The sequence below is a fragment of the Haliotis rubra genome, unplaced genomic scaffold (assembly GCF_003918875.1).
Source record: "Haliotis rubra isolate DU_JTF1 unplaced genomic scaffold, ASM391887v1 Scf181, whole genome shotgun sequence".
Classification (NCBI taxonomy): domain Eukaryota; kingdom Metazoa; phylum Mollusca; class Gastropoda; order Lepetellida; family Haliotidae; genus Haliotis; species Haliotis rubra.
Genome location: NW_025765792.1, coordinates 265,412 through 278,940, shown reverse-complemented (window position 1 = coordinate 278,940; position 13,529 = coordinate 265,412). Strand labels below are relative to the sequence as shown.

Below are 13,529 nucleotides of genomic sequence, written 5' to 3'. Positions count from 1 at the left end.
ACAAAAATTTAGATGACCCCCGTCTCGAAAAGCTTCACAGTACAATAAATCATGATTTATTGCACTGTGAACCATTTCGAGTCGGGAGTCATCTCAAAATCTCAAAGACACGAAACATCAGCTAATGATATGCTGTATTTGATATGTAATTCTGAACCAAGTACGAAAATCTACTGTACAGTTATATATATGAACAGTAGACGGACAGGAAGGAACACAACTAATATTTCGAAAGCTTACATCGAGAGGCTCTTGTACCAGGGGACCGTTCCGAAGAGCAATCTTTGCGCTATGAAGATCGTAAATCATCGGATTTACGGTCGTTCTTGGCGCTTAATCCCGTTGTGGATCAGGTGCCAGGGTTATAACTGACCCCGTAAGAACAAGGAACAATAGATGTCTCGCCTCAAAATAACACAACAAATGGTATATTGTTTATTGAGACGGTCCCTTGTTAGGTCAATTGACTTCTTATAGGAAATCAGCTTATGGAATAACTGTCATGCATTAACCTGTATGGTTCTGTAAGAAGCTTAATTTGTCCTTCTGTCCGCTATTGGGAAACGCAGGAGAAATAGTGTTGGTCTCTCAGAATCTGTGTTGCTTTGCCTGTTGACAAAGATGCCCTCGCCGCGAGCACCTGCTGGTAAAATGTAGGTATTTCTATGATTGTTTATGTTGTGCTGGTTTGTGTTCTGCTTTGTGTCATATGCATGGTGAGCTGGTTTAAAACCGCAATTAAATATTTGTAGTTTTACGCCACACTCTGATATTTCAGGGGGCGGTGGGGTAGCCTAGTGGTTATAGCGTTCTCTCGTCACGCCGAAGAGTGAGTGAGTGAGTTGAGTTTCACGCCGCACTCAGCAATATTCCAGCTATATGGCGGCGGTCTGTAAATAATCGATTCTGGACCAGACAATCCAGTGATCAACAGCATGAGCATCGATCTACGCAATTGGGAACCGATGACATTTGTCAACCAAGCCAGCGAGCCTGACCACTCGATCCTGTTAGTCGCCTCTTACGACAAGCATGGGTTACTGAAGATCAATATTCTAACCCGGACCTTCACGGGTCTCACGCCGAAGACCTGGGTTCAATTCCCCACATGGGTACAATGTGTGAAGCCCATTCCTGGTGTCCCCCGCCGCTGAAATGTTGGCTAAAAGCGGCGTCTTTATCTACCGTCGTGTTGATAAATAAGTCAGCGAGTCTGACCATCCAATTCCGTTAGTCACCTTTTACAAGCATGGGTTACTGAAGATCAATTCTAACCCGGATCTTCACAGGTCGGTAGGTTATGAAGAACTGAGTGGGAACGTTGCAGCCAAAAGACATTTACAGGCTAGTCGATTCGATACCCCGATGGAGAGACAAGTGAACAGATATCATGCGTAATGCCCGTTGACACCTCCCCCACAATAAGTCGTAATTCCTTTACTTCTGTGCAAAAAACACATCTCTGTATTGTAAAAATTCGGATTGTGTATCGCTTGATGTTGTTGTTCAGCTCGTTATTGTTTGATGATATAGCTCTCCGGGCTGACGCTCTAGCCACTACACAACGGAGGCGGCCATCACTGTGTACCTGTTTATCACTGTATCTGATCATCGATGTTTATCTGTTATCACTGTGTATCTGTTTATAACTGTATCTGATTTTCAACGTTTATCCGTTTTGACTGTGTATCTGTTTATCATTATCAACGTTTATCCGTTTTCACTGTGTATCTGTAATGATTATCAATGTTTATCCGTTTTCACTGTGTTTTCGTGTATCAATGTTTATCCAATTAACCGCTTATCAATGTCCGAATTAGAGGAGCAGATAAGAGGTAAATTATAAAAATAAAGATCCATACAAGATATTTGAATTGTAGGCCTTTGGATACATCTGACATTGAATGGAATTTCAGATTATACTGTTCTGCACTTTCAATACCCATAAAATAAACAGCAATAAGGTTTGGGCAGTTATTTACCCTGTTCGCGACCCTCCTTCGCCCTCACCGCATGGAAAGTTATCAGATGTTATCAGGACCAGGGTATAAAATCACCAACAATCGTGTTGGAATGATTGATATCCACCCGGCACCGGCACACTATGCTGAGTATGGGAACCGTATTACCCGTTAGTAACTCAACTCTTCAGCCCTGCCACAGACAAATACTATTGTGTTTAAAAATACACGGTTGTATGCGTTTGTATATTTTGCAACCCGTGAAGATCCGGGTTAGAATATTGATCTTCAGTAACCCATGCTTGTCGTAAGAGGCGACTAACGGGATCGGGTGGTCAGGCTTGCTGACTTGGTTGACACATGTCATCGGTTCCCAAATGCGCAGATCGATGCTCATGCTGTTGATCACTGGATTGTCTGGTCCAGACTCGATTATTTACAGACCGCCGCCATATAGCTGGAATATTGCTGAGTGCGGCGTAAAACTCAACTCACTCACTCATTGTATATTTTGCAAACTAAAATAGCATTTTAACAGGAATATAAGTAGATTTGCACATTAAAACTATCAGCTGGGATTTATCCGAGTCGATAATATATTCAGAAAGCATGCAATTTAGATTCTGCTTACTCATCATTTATCTGAAGACAGTATTGTTCTCGTTCTCGAGTTTAGTGAGTGAGTGAGTTTAGGTTTACGGCGCTTTTAGCAATATTCCACCAATATCACAACTGGAGACACCCAAAATGGGCTTCACACATTGTACCCAACCGGAGAATCGAACCCGGGTCTTCGACGTGACGAGCGAACGCTTTTACCACTTGGCTACCATACCACCCCTCGTTCAGGACGACCATGATTAGAAAACGAACCGTTTTGTTGCAAAATGTAATTAAAAATATTTGATATGCTATGTACTTATGTGAGCATTTGCAAAAATCCACAATCGGTGTTAGGAAGCATTTTAAACCAAAGATTCATACGTTAGGTCCGTATTTGGTTTTTCTGCCCATGATCACTAACGATTATGTTTTATTCAGTATGGCTTGCTTTTTAGTTTGAGATGTATTTGGGTAATTACGGTAAATAAGGAACCAAACGGTGGTTTTCTTTCCACGTGGGTTTGTTAATCTAACGTCGTGTAGATTGTGACATGATTATTTCCAGGTTTATCAACCTCATCAATAGTATATATTTCTCTCCTAACTAACCGCTACAACGGCCTGTTGACAGTGGAACCGTTCTCTGTCTAGATTAACATCAGATTAATTTGTCATAGCGATAACAATCATCTTTGGTCATTGATCATGTTCGAGTTTTAAGCTTGACCAGGGCACAGATAACTGACCATTTGCTCCAGAGCATGGATTTTAATCACATACATGTGTGGGTCCTGTGGCATATTGGGGGCATTAAGAATTAACGTGTGCCTATCGGGAAGTTGACTTTACAGCAGGTTCGTCTGTTTTATGGAATAAGGTATTGATCTCGAAGGTAAGTTCAAAAACAAGAATTCAACACAATACGAACCGACATGCATTGAATTTCTTGAAACGGTAGTCTCCAATATCCTGTGATCGATCTGTTGATCAGAGTGTATTTTGAAAAGAATAGATTAAGTAATTGTAAGGTCCCGGAGCGTTTACCAAGTCAAATTGATTGTGTTCATTTAAAATATCATGTTTGAATAAACTCTGTATTTTCAAATATCCTTAAGTTTATTTTCCGCTTTTACCTGCCGGGCGCTGTTTACTTGTTCCCACTGTCTTATCCAAAGGGTCTAAAATGTCTTCTATTCCTGTTGGTATATTCCCTGCATAAATGTTAAGGATCTGCTTTCTGAAGTACATCATCAGTTTCCTTAAATGTCCCTCTTTATTATTGTGCGTGCTCCTTAACTTAGTTTTATCTGTCACTATATGTCTGAATAACATATGGGGCGGTGGGGTAGCCAAGTGGTAAGGCGTCCGCTCGTCACACCGAAGACCCGGGTTCGATTCCCCACATGGGTACAAAGTGTGAAGCCCATTTCTGGTGTCCCCCGCAGTGATATTGTTGGAATATTGCTAAAAGCGGCGTAAAACCATACTCACTCACTGAATAACATATACTTATGTACAAACTATAATTACTCCATTTATTTGTATCACGCAGATGTTAATAGAATTTCCTGACGGGCACTTAGCATTATCGCATTTATCCCATATCTGCATTTTATTGTCTGGTGTATCTGATGAAGGAAGATCAGGTCACTCCCCAAGATCAAATGCGTCTGAAGTGTTTTCATCCAAGGATCACATCCCTCTGGGTGTCCTCATCCAAGGATCACATCCCTCTGGAGTGTCCTCATCCAAGGATCACATCCCTCTGGAGTGTTCTCATCCAAGGATCACATCCCTCTGGGTGTTCTCATCCAAGGATCACATCCCTCTGGAGTGTGTTCTCATCCAAGGATCACATCCCTCTGGAGTGTTCTCATCCAAGGATCACATCCCTCTGGGTGTGTTCTCATCCAAGGATCACATCCCTCTGGGTGTTCTCATCCAAGGATCACATCCCTCTGGGTGTTCTCATCCAAGGATCACATCCCTCTGGAGTGTTCTCATCCAAGGATCACATCCCTCTGGAGTGTTCTCATCCAAGGATCACATCCCTCTGGGTCTCATCCAAGGATCACATCCTCTGGGTGTCCTCATCCATCACATCCCTCACATCCCTCTGGGGTGTTCTCATCCAAGGATCCCTCATCCATCCAAGGATCACATCCCTCTGGAGTGTTCTCATCCAAGGATCACTCATCCAAGGATCACATCCCTCTGGGTGTTCTCATCCAAGGATCACATCCCTCTGGGTGTTCTCATCCAAGGATCACATCCCTCTGGAGTGTCCTCATCCAAGGATCACATCCCTCTGGAGTGTTCTCATCCAAGGATCCAAGGATCACATCCCTCTGGGGTGTCACATCCCTCTGGATCTCATCCAAGGATCACATCCCTCTGGGTGTTCTCATCCAAGGATCACATCCCTCTGGGTGTCCTCATCCAAGGATCACATCCCTCTGGGTGTCCTCATCCAAGGATCACATCCCTCTGGGTGTCCTCATCCAAGGATCACATCCCTCTGGGTGTTCTCATCCAAGGATCAAGGATCACATCCCTCTGGAGTGTTCTCATCCAAGGATCACATCCCTCTGGGTGTGTTCTCAGAATGATTTTCTCATCATAGGGGAGTTTCGATTCCCTCTGGTGTGTTCTCATGGATACAATCTGTTAAGCCCATTTCTGGTGTCCACCGCCGTAATATTGCTGGAATATTGCTAAAAGCGGCGTAAAACTAAAATCACTCACTCATCATAGGGCCACTTCCCTCCCATTGCATGGAAGCATTTCCCCAGATACAGATACACACACGCACACGCACACACAATACAGTTTCAAATACTTCAAGTTTTTTTCAATGAAGGATGTCAGTGAAAATGAAAACCGAGTCTCTACTATCATCAGAAACAAATGTAGGGAAAGTTACATGAAAGGATCACTGAAATTATACGATAATGTCTAGGTGTTCACGAAAAGGGTAAGCATGTCCAGCCCAGCATGTAAGTGACGTTTTCATTAAAACATTAACGTGAAAGCTCTTTTACCTATTATCAGTTTATGCCTCGGTTTACATCAAAGAGGGAATTATCAGTCCATGTATCCCATTCATTTAGTATGAATTTTAGGAAAAGTTGGTTGCAAGTAGCTGAAGGGCATTTAGAAGTAAGTACACATGTATGTGAGTGAGTTTAGTTTTACGCCGCTTTTAGCAATATTCCAGCAACATCACGACGGGGGACACCAGAAATGGGATTCACACATTGTACCCATTTGGGGAATCGAACCCGGGCCTTCGGCGTGGCGAGCCAACGCTTTAACCACTAGGCTACCCTCTTTATAATAAAGAAATTGACATGCATAAGATCTATCTGTTATAGATTGGTAGAATTTTCATTTCTGAGCCGACATGCCAATAGAATAATAAATACAAAATTAATAAATCCATGTTTAACAAAAACAAAAGGTCTTAGCACAAGTACATCAGCTCCGGACAACTTTCCTGTGTGTACCTCAGTGTGGGTAGGGTGGGGTGTCAGACAGTACCCCACACTTCATGACCCCAAAGTGATATTAGCCATCACGCTATACCCCATGCCGTATGTTACAATACATGTGTTGTTAAATGACGTGCACTGCATATTTTTATCAACAATATTAGTCACCAATACTTTTTTACACCAGTCTCCCAGTTCTTCACAGGCGTCATAGTCATGTCTATTTGGATACAGCTTCCTATATTGGATACCAAAACTTATACAACAGACAATTCATTATATTTATATCACATATGGGATGCAACATATTCGACTTGGGGGTATAGTGTGATCAGTGAGAGGTCTATCGTGAACTTTGATGGCGATATCCCGCATCGACGACGGCTATGAAAACAGTGGCAATACATAACAAACTGTCATACTTTGAATTCACAATGCCATTTCAAAGTGGTCAAAAGTAACACGTTATATTTGGGATTACACTATCTCAGAAAAGTACAGATTCTAGAACTTTTGTGAGGCTGAGTCCCAACCGGGATTCGAACCCACACCCTCAGAGTCAGGCACCTAATCCTCAACACACAAAGTCAGCGGTCTAGCCCACTCAGCCAATGCGGCTTCCACAAAAATGGAAGGTGATTTCAACGTAATTCTTTATCACTCTTAATACTTAATTGTTATTACTCATGGACCATTCCATTCATTTATTTGGAATTACGTTTCCAATTACGAATTTTACATCATTTTCGAGCTTTGTGTTTTTGACGATGTCGGTTTGAGTTCCTACAGTTGAATCTTCTCAAGGACGGATGTCCGTTTGCTGTGGACAAGAGACGATGAGGAATTGGAACATTTTTAATATTTCTTATAAGTATGAATGCGGTATCGATTTCATGAATGCAGTCTTCAAATATGGAATCCGATGCTATATATACGTTTCTGTCCAATAATATATACACATGACCACATGGCGACCCATGAGAGAAATCGAACCCGGGTCTTCGGCGTGACGAGTGAATTATTGAACCATTAGGCTCACCTACCGCCCTTTGACTTCGGGGCCATAATACTATATGTTTAAATACTTGTTCGTGATTTACTATTTGGTACTTTTACCTTGTCCATATTGCCTTTCGTTACTTATATCTTACCGATTTCCCCGTGAAGATCAGGGTTATAACTGGTCTTCAGTTACCCATGCTTGTTGTAAGAGGCGACTAACGGGATCGGACGGTCAGGCTCGCTGATTGGTTGATGCATGTCATCGTATCCAAATTACGTAGATCAATGCTCATGATGTTAATCACTGGATTGTTAGGTCAAAACACCTTGTTTTGCGTCACGGTGTATTGATATACATGAGAACGAGATCGCCGTACGGTCATCCGTGCGGTTAGTTGTATGGTCATCTGCAACGTGCACTCCCTCTGTCAGTGAACAAGGGTTGGATATGGGTGGAATTCAATGCAAATGTATTGTGCGCACCCGATACTCAACTTTGGCTCTTTTAAGAGCAACCAAAGACATCAATAGTCTGTATAAAGCCATCGTATCCCAGTTACGTAGATTGATGCTCATGCTGTTGATCACTGGATTATCTGGTCCACATTCGATTATTTACAGATCACCGCCATATAGCTGGGATATTGCTGAGATCGGCCCAAACAACAAACTTATCCTTTAAGATTTGTTTCATGATCCTTTAGAAATATGGGCGTGGTTTGTTGTGACCCTGCTCTCTGATACAGCGGCAGTATTGTTGGCTATGGGCCATCATTATTATAAAATATATAAATTTCAGTTTTAAACACTGTTATGTGGCAATCCAAACAGGAATTGTATTTCTGACAAATGAAAGAAACAACAAACCAACCAACCAAAGCATAAAGCTACGCCTTTTACCATATAACTCAGCCAGTACACTTTACAATTGTACACACATAACACAAACGGTACAAGTTCACGACTGAAGTAGGCTACAGGTTATAACAGCAAAACTCAATTTCCGTAATGGACGGACCTCTCATGCACGTGATATTAAATACCCCGGCTTGTCCTCTTTTTGCGCCGTATGATTGTCACGCTCTTGCGATATTCAGACTGTCCCCATTCATTTCAATAACACTTAGTCGCCAGGAGAGGGAAACGTATCGTCACCAAGCTCTAAAGTAAGGCGTTTGACTATTTCTAAATTTCACAAATCAGCTTTGTTAATTTAAACAGTTTTTTAAAATTTTACTTTTATAAGTATCATTGCCCTGTATTGTGTGTACATGTATTACAGGTGTGAAAGATTAATAGGCCAGTTGTACGTATACAAATAAGCACCTGATTCCTCCTGATACCGTTAGTCTCCTCTTACGACAAGCATGGGTTACTGAAGACCGATTCTTACTGGATCGTTCTGTTTTTGTTCTTCTGTATATTAAACATATTTCATTCTGTATGTTCAACAATGTTGCTTGTACTTCTAGGCTTCCTCAAGCGCCAGGAACAATGCCCCAGGCCACCAACAGAAATCTGTTGCGGGACAAGTACAGCTGCCCCATGGGTAACGGCACCGTCTACTCCGCCCTCCTCAACATCAGCACTGCAACACGGGAAAGAGCGGTCAAGGCAAACGAAGCGGAGATACAAAGATTGCAGAAGATAACACGGTTCATCGACAAGGGTTGCAGGACTGCTGAAAACACCCAGTCTCGTGTCATAGACAAGATGTCCAAGCACCTAAAGGAACTACAGGCCTTCAAGAAGGTCGTGCAGGATGACTACAAAATTTCAAAATTTCAGACGCTCCGTAACCCGGATCCCGACCTGGTCCCGCCACGCCGTCTGACTGTAGAGACGCGGTACTATCACTCGGGGTTTGATATGAAATCTCTCAAACCAGAAATTAACCGGACATTGAAGTTAATGGACCCTGAGAGAAGGAGGAAAAGATTTAAGCGGCAAATACTGGAAGCGAGCAGACGAGAGACAAGCATGTTGTCCAAGACCCACCTGACCACGTCAGCAATGTTGAATAACCTCCGGGCTAGGCGTTGCCAAGAGAACGTTGACTTTGATAACCTTCCAGTAATTTGTAAATGAATCTGGTTTGTTGGAACCGAGGACGCAGTTCTCGGATTAGACGCAACATGGGATTTGACTGTTTCAGATCGTTATCATAACAACATGTGGACTTAGTAACGTATTGATGCAACTAACGTACACTTAAATACGGATTGAGAATTTGAGGATAACAATCCCCCATGGTATTAGGATTGTGTCATTCATCGGGCAGATTGTCGAGACGAAAAATCGATCGATATGGTATCGATACAGCGTACACCCTAGGCTATGGATTCGCAGACACCTCACACAATGTTTATAACTGATGGGAAGATGGTCGCTAAAACGTATAATTCATGGAAGAAATGGCCAATACAACTCACAACACACAGGACATGTGGCGAATTAGTGCTGTAACGATGCATCGAACTATCGATGGATTGCATTTGTTGAGTCTCCAATAGCAATTAATCGATGGTATAAACGAAAACTATCGATGCATCGATAGTATGTGTGACTATAGATAGTTTAGTAATTGAATTCCGTTTATAAATGCGCAGCGCAAATAACAGGAAGTACCCGACTCGTTCACTTTGTTTAGAGTTATCCGCCACTGTTGCCTCTTAAACAAACATGGCGGCAAATACGGCATGCGCCTCGGAGTTTGAAATTGTGAATAACAAGAAGTTTAAGTAGTAATTGTTTACTTGATCTGGGTTTCAAGTTTCTTGTCAGTTATTAAAAGAGACTGAAACTACTTCAACATGTTTTTATTTCGTATAAACATACATACATTTGGGAAGTGACTTCAAATGAGACAATTCAAGGCCGAAAAACACTATTGCAATAGTATTGCAATACTTGGTCGGAATAGACTATCGCTATCGCAATAGCATGTTGCAATCGTCTATCGCTATCGCAATAGTTGTTTCCCCGTCAATAGTCACCCCTATGGCGAATACAACATATAACTCACGGTAGAGATAAACAAAAGTTGTACAGGTATTCGATACAACGTATACTTAGTGTTGCAGATAGTCTCAAGAACTTTTAACCCACGGGACAGATAGCACATGCGTTGTTATCAACTCACGTCGCTGATGGTCGATACAACGTTGAATTCACGTTACAGAAGACGGATACAAAGTGTACCTCAGGGTGCAGATATTCGATACAATGTATATCTCCAAGTGCAGATCGTCGACAGAAAGTGTCACTTATGGCATACTCACATGGCACTGAAGATTGTTAGGCCCTATAACTCGTGCTAAAATAATCGATAATCGATACATATTATAATTCAAGGTGCAGATGAGCGACACAACGTTTACTCCGGGGGGGCAGGTGAGAGACACAAAGTATATTTTTTCATGGCGCAGGTCCACGAGCGACACATCATGGTGAGGTGAGGTGAAATTGGGTGTTACGTCGTGCTTGAGAATATTTCGCTCATATGACGACGTGCATGCGTGTGTATGTGTATGTGTGGCTGCTTGTACTAGCCCAGACTAAAGCTGGTTTTATAGTGCTAGCCCACTGAGCTACCATGCGGCAGTGAAGCATGAATACCCCACTCAGACACATTATACTGACTCCGAGCCGACCAGTCCTTCTTGTACCCATTAATGCCGAGCTCGAGGCAGGGACCAACAAGTACCATATTTTAACGTCTTTTGGTATGACGCGGCCGAGTCAAATGTACACAAACTGTAGAACAAAACACCACTATAAGTAAAATTAGGTTTGCCTCATTCAGTAATTAAATATATAAATACTGAATACATCCCCTGTTTTGATAAAAACGTAAATCAACTCGCAACAGGACGTCAGTGTCATGGGTATTAAATCACATTTCTTTAATCGCATGCAAATATTATCAATTCTGTTCAGAAAGACATGCATATCTCATTTTCAAGCCTCTGTGTGTGTGGTGTGTGTGTGTGTGTAATCATTGGATAAGTACTCGATAACAAGATATGTCTCTATTTCGATAGTTGGAAATGCTGTGTACTACTTTGGAAGTATGGCATGTCTTAAATTTTGATAAAATTGCACATCAAAGAAGTGTTTCTAAGTAGCAAATTATGCAAATAGACAGTCTTCGTCTACGTGGTGAATTGAGTTTTCTTCCTTCTTCAAATAACTTAATTTGAGACATAGAACTTTGCAGAATGGCGATCTGTACACCGACTCGCTGACTGTTATTGAATATTGTCATTAGCAGACAGGCAGGCAGACACACAGGTGTCAATAAAACAAGACATTGAGTTTTGTCTGTGACAGCGACATATCTATATCACAGTTAGAAATTGTGTCAACTCTAAATAATGACATTGCTTTTAAGTATCGAACTGAGAAAGTGACTCGGTAAGAAGAACGTGTGGTGAAATAGACAAATGAAATTATATAAACAGTTAAATAGGTAATCTACCGCGCCCGTGAAATATCAACAAAACATTAGAAAAATAGCTCACACCGAAGCCTTCACCGAGTATTCACCGGACAACCCGCTTCCAAGCTGCGCGAACCTATTTCACTGCGCATGTGCTATGAGCGCAGCCCAGCTGTTGAAACCACTTCAATTCCAACAAGCGGTGGGGGAAAGTTTCGCGAGGTTTTTTTCATCGCGTTATTTTTCAACTTTATAAGTTGAAATTGCATTTTTGATGATTTGTTTCGGTAAGTCCATACCGAAAGGTATCAGAATCTGCAAAGTTGTGTTTTACGTTGCACGTGACCTTTAAATTCTAATAAAATACGATTCCACACGTAGGTGGAATGTGCGAGTCAAGCCCATTACTGGTGTCCCTGTCGTGATGTTGCTGGAATATTCCCAGCTTGCTAAATATGAGTAACAGACTTTCAGCATTTATAAAATGGTTGGGCATTAAATGTTCAGAATGTAGTGTTTAGTTATGGATTTGGCATGTCTGGGACATTATGCACGTTGTAATTTTATCAGACGCGGCGTAAAACTAAACACTCACTAACTCACTGACATAAAAAAAAACAAATTACGTGCATCTGGGCGGTGGGGTGGCCCAGTGGTTTAAGAGTTCGCTAGTCACGCTTTGTAACGGTCTACTCCCATTTGTGAGAACTTCCAGTTGTGAGACTCCCAGTTGTGAGACAGTGGAGTAGGTAATTAGCAAAGAAAATACACCTTACTCCCCTATCTGATAGAATGGATTAACCCCAGCTAATTATGGATTAGCTATTTAACTGAATCTTGTGGGGGTAAAAAAAGAAACTCTGCAAAGCGAACTGCGAGGCCACACAAATACAAATCACAACGTGCATCGGGGCGGTGGGGTGGCCCAGGGTTAACGCGTTCGCTAAACACGCCAAAGGCCTGAGTTCGATTCCCCACATCGGCACAATGTGTGAAGCCAATTTCTGGTGTCCCCCGACGTGGTGCTGCTGGAATATTGCTGAAAACGGGGTAAAACCAAACTCACCAACTATAACGTACATCCCAAACTTACCGAAATCCTTAAAGAAAAGGGAAATCCTCAACACGAGTACCCGACCTTTTTCTGCTGAAACTGAAGTTTTACAAATTCGGTTCCTCAAAATAAGCCAGTTGGTTTTAAACCGCTTTTAGCAATACGCCAGCAATATAACGACGGTGTGTGTGTGTGTGTGTGTGTGTGTGTGTGTGTGTGTGTGCGTGCGTGTGCGTCATCAATGGGCCTCACATCTTGTACTCGTGTGGAATAGAACCTGGTTCTTCAGCGCGACTCGCCACGAATCTACCCACGAACTTCTCGACTGCTCATAGGGGTAACTTCTTTAAGAGTAAAGCCACGATCTCCAACAAACCACTAAACAAGCACGAGTCGGTGTCTTCAATAGATACATCCCACTGCTTATTGTGCACTGAAGACGGGATATTGCTTTAACACAAACTGTTTTAACAAATTACATTTACTTGTTTACAGACGTAAGCCTTTCGTTTGTTAAACGTTTCTGGGCAGTATTTCTGCCACATACTGGTTTTATGTGAACAATCAGTCAATCCTACGATTGACATGAGCATCAATCTTTAGCAATTGTTTAACGCAGCATCTTGCAACATACCAGCCAGATGACAGGACCTGCAAACAACCAAGTCTGGACCTGACAAACCAGTGACAAAAGCATGAACATCGATCTACTCGATGTGAACCAAGTCAGCAAGCCCGGCCACCTTAATGAATCAACTAAGCGCATCTTGACTATCAATCGCATAAGTGATCAGAACATCTAACACTGGAGTGTCTTTGAGACAATCCTCTCATGGCCTCTTGCAGCTGGAACAGTGGATTAACCCATAAAAACTTCATCTTTGACTAATGCTGGGTTCTTTTCGTCATGTTTTCAACCAGCAGACAAATCAATTCAGGCATTCTTTTAAAAGCACATACCTTATCATGGTCTATTG

The 13,529-nt window shown here is 42.1% G+C and overlaps 1 protein-coding gene across 1 annotated transcript; it reads left to right on the top strand.

Annotated features, from left to right (window-relative positions):
• Nucleotides 1–8,551: 8,551 nt before the first annotated feature.
• Nucleotides 8,552–9,145, top strand: LOC124273486. Its single transcript, XM_046708755.1, has one exon. It carries the CDS (start codon nt 8,552–8,554, stop codon nt 9,143–9,145), a length of 594 nt encoding a protein of 197 aa, XP_046564711.1.
• The last annotated feature ends 4,384 nt before the right edge of the window (nt 9,146–13,529 follow it).

Excerpts from the sequence above, each read along its gene's own strand:
- LOC124273486 (XM_046708755.1), top strand. The coding sequence starts at position 8,552 with ATGCCCCAGGCCACCAACAGAAATCTGTTGCGGGACAAGTACAGCTGC.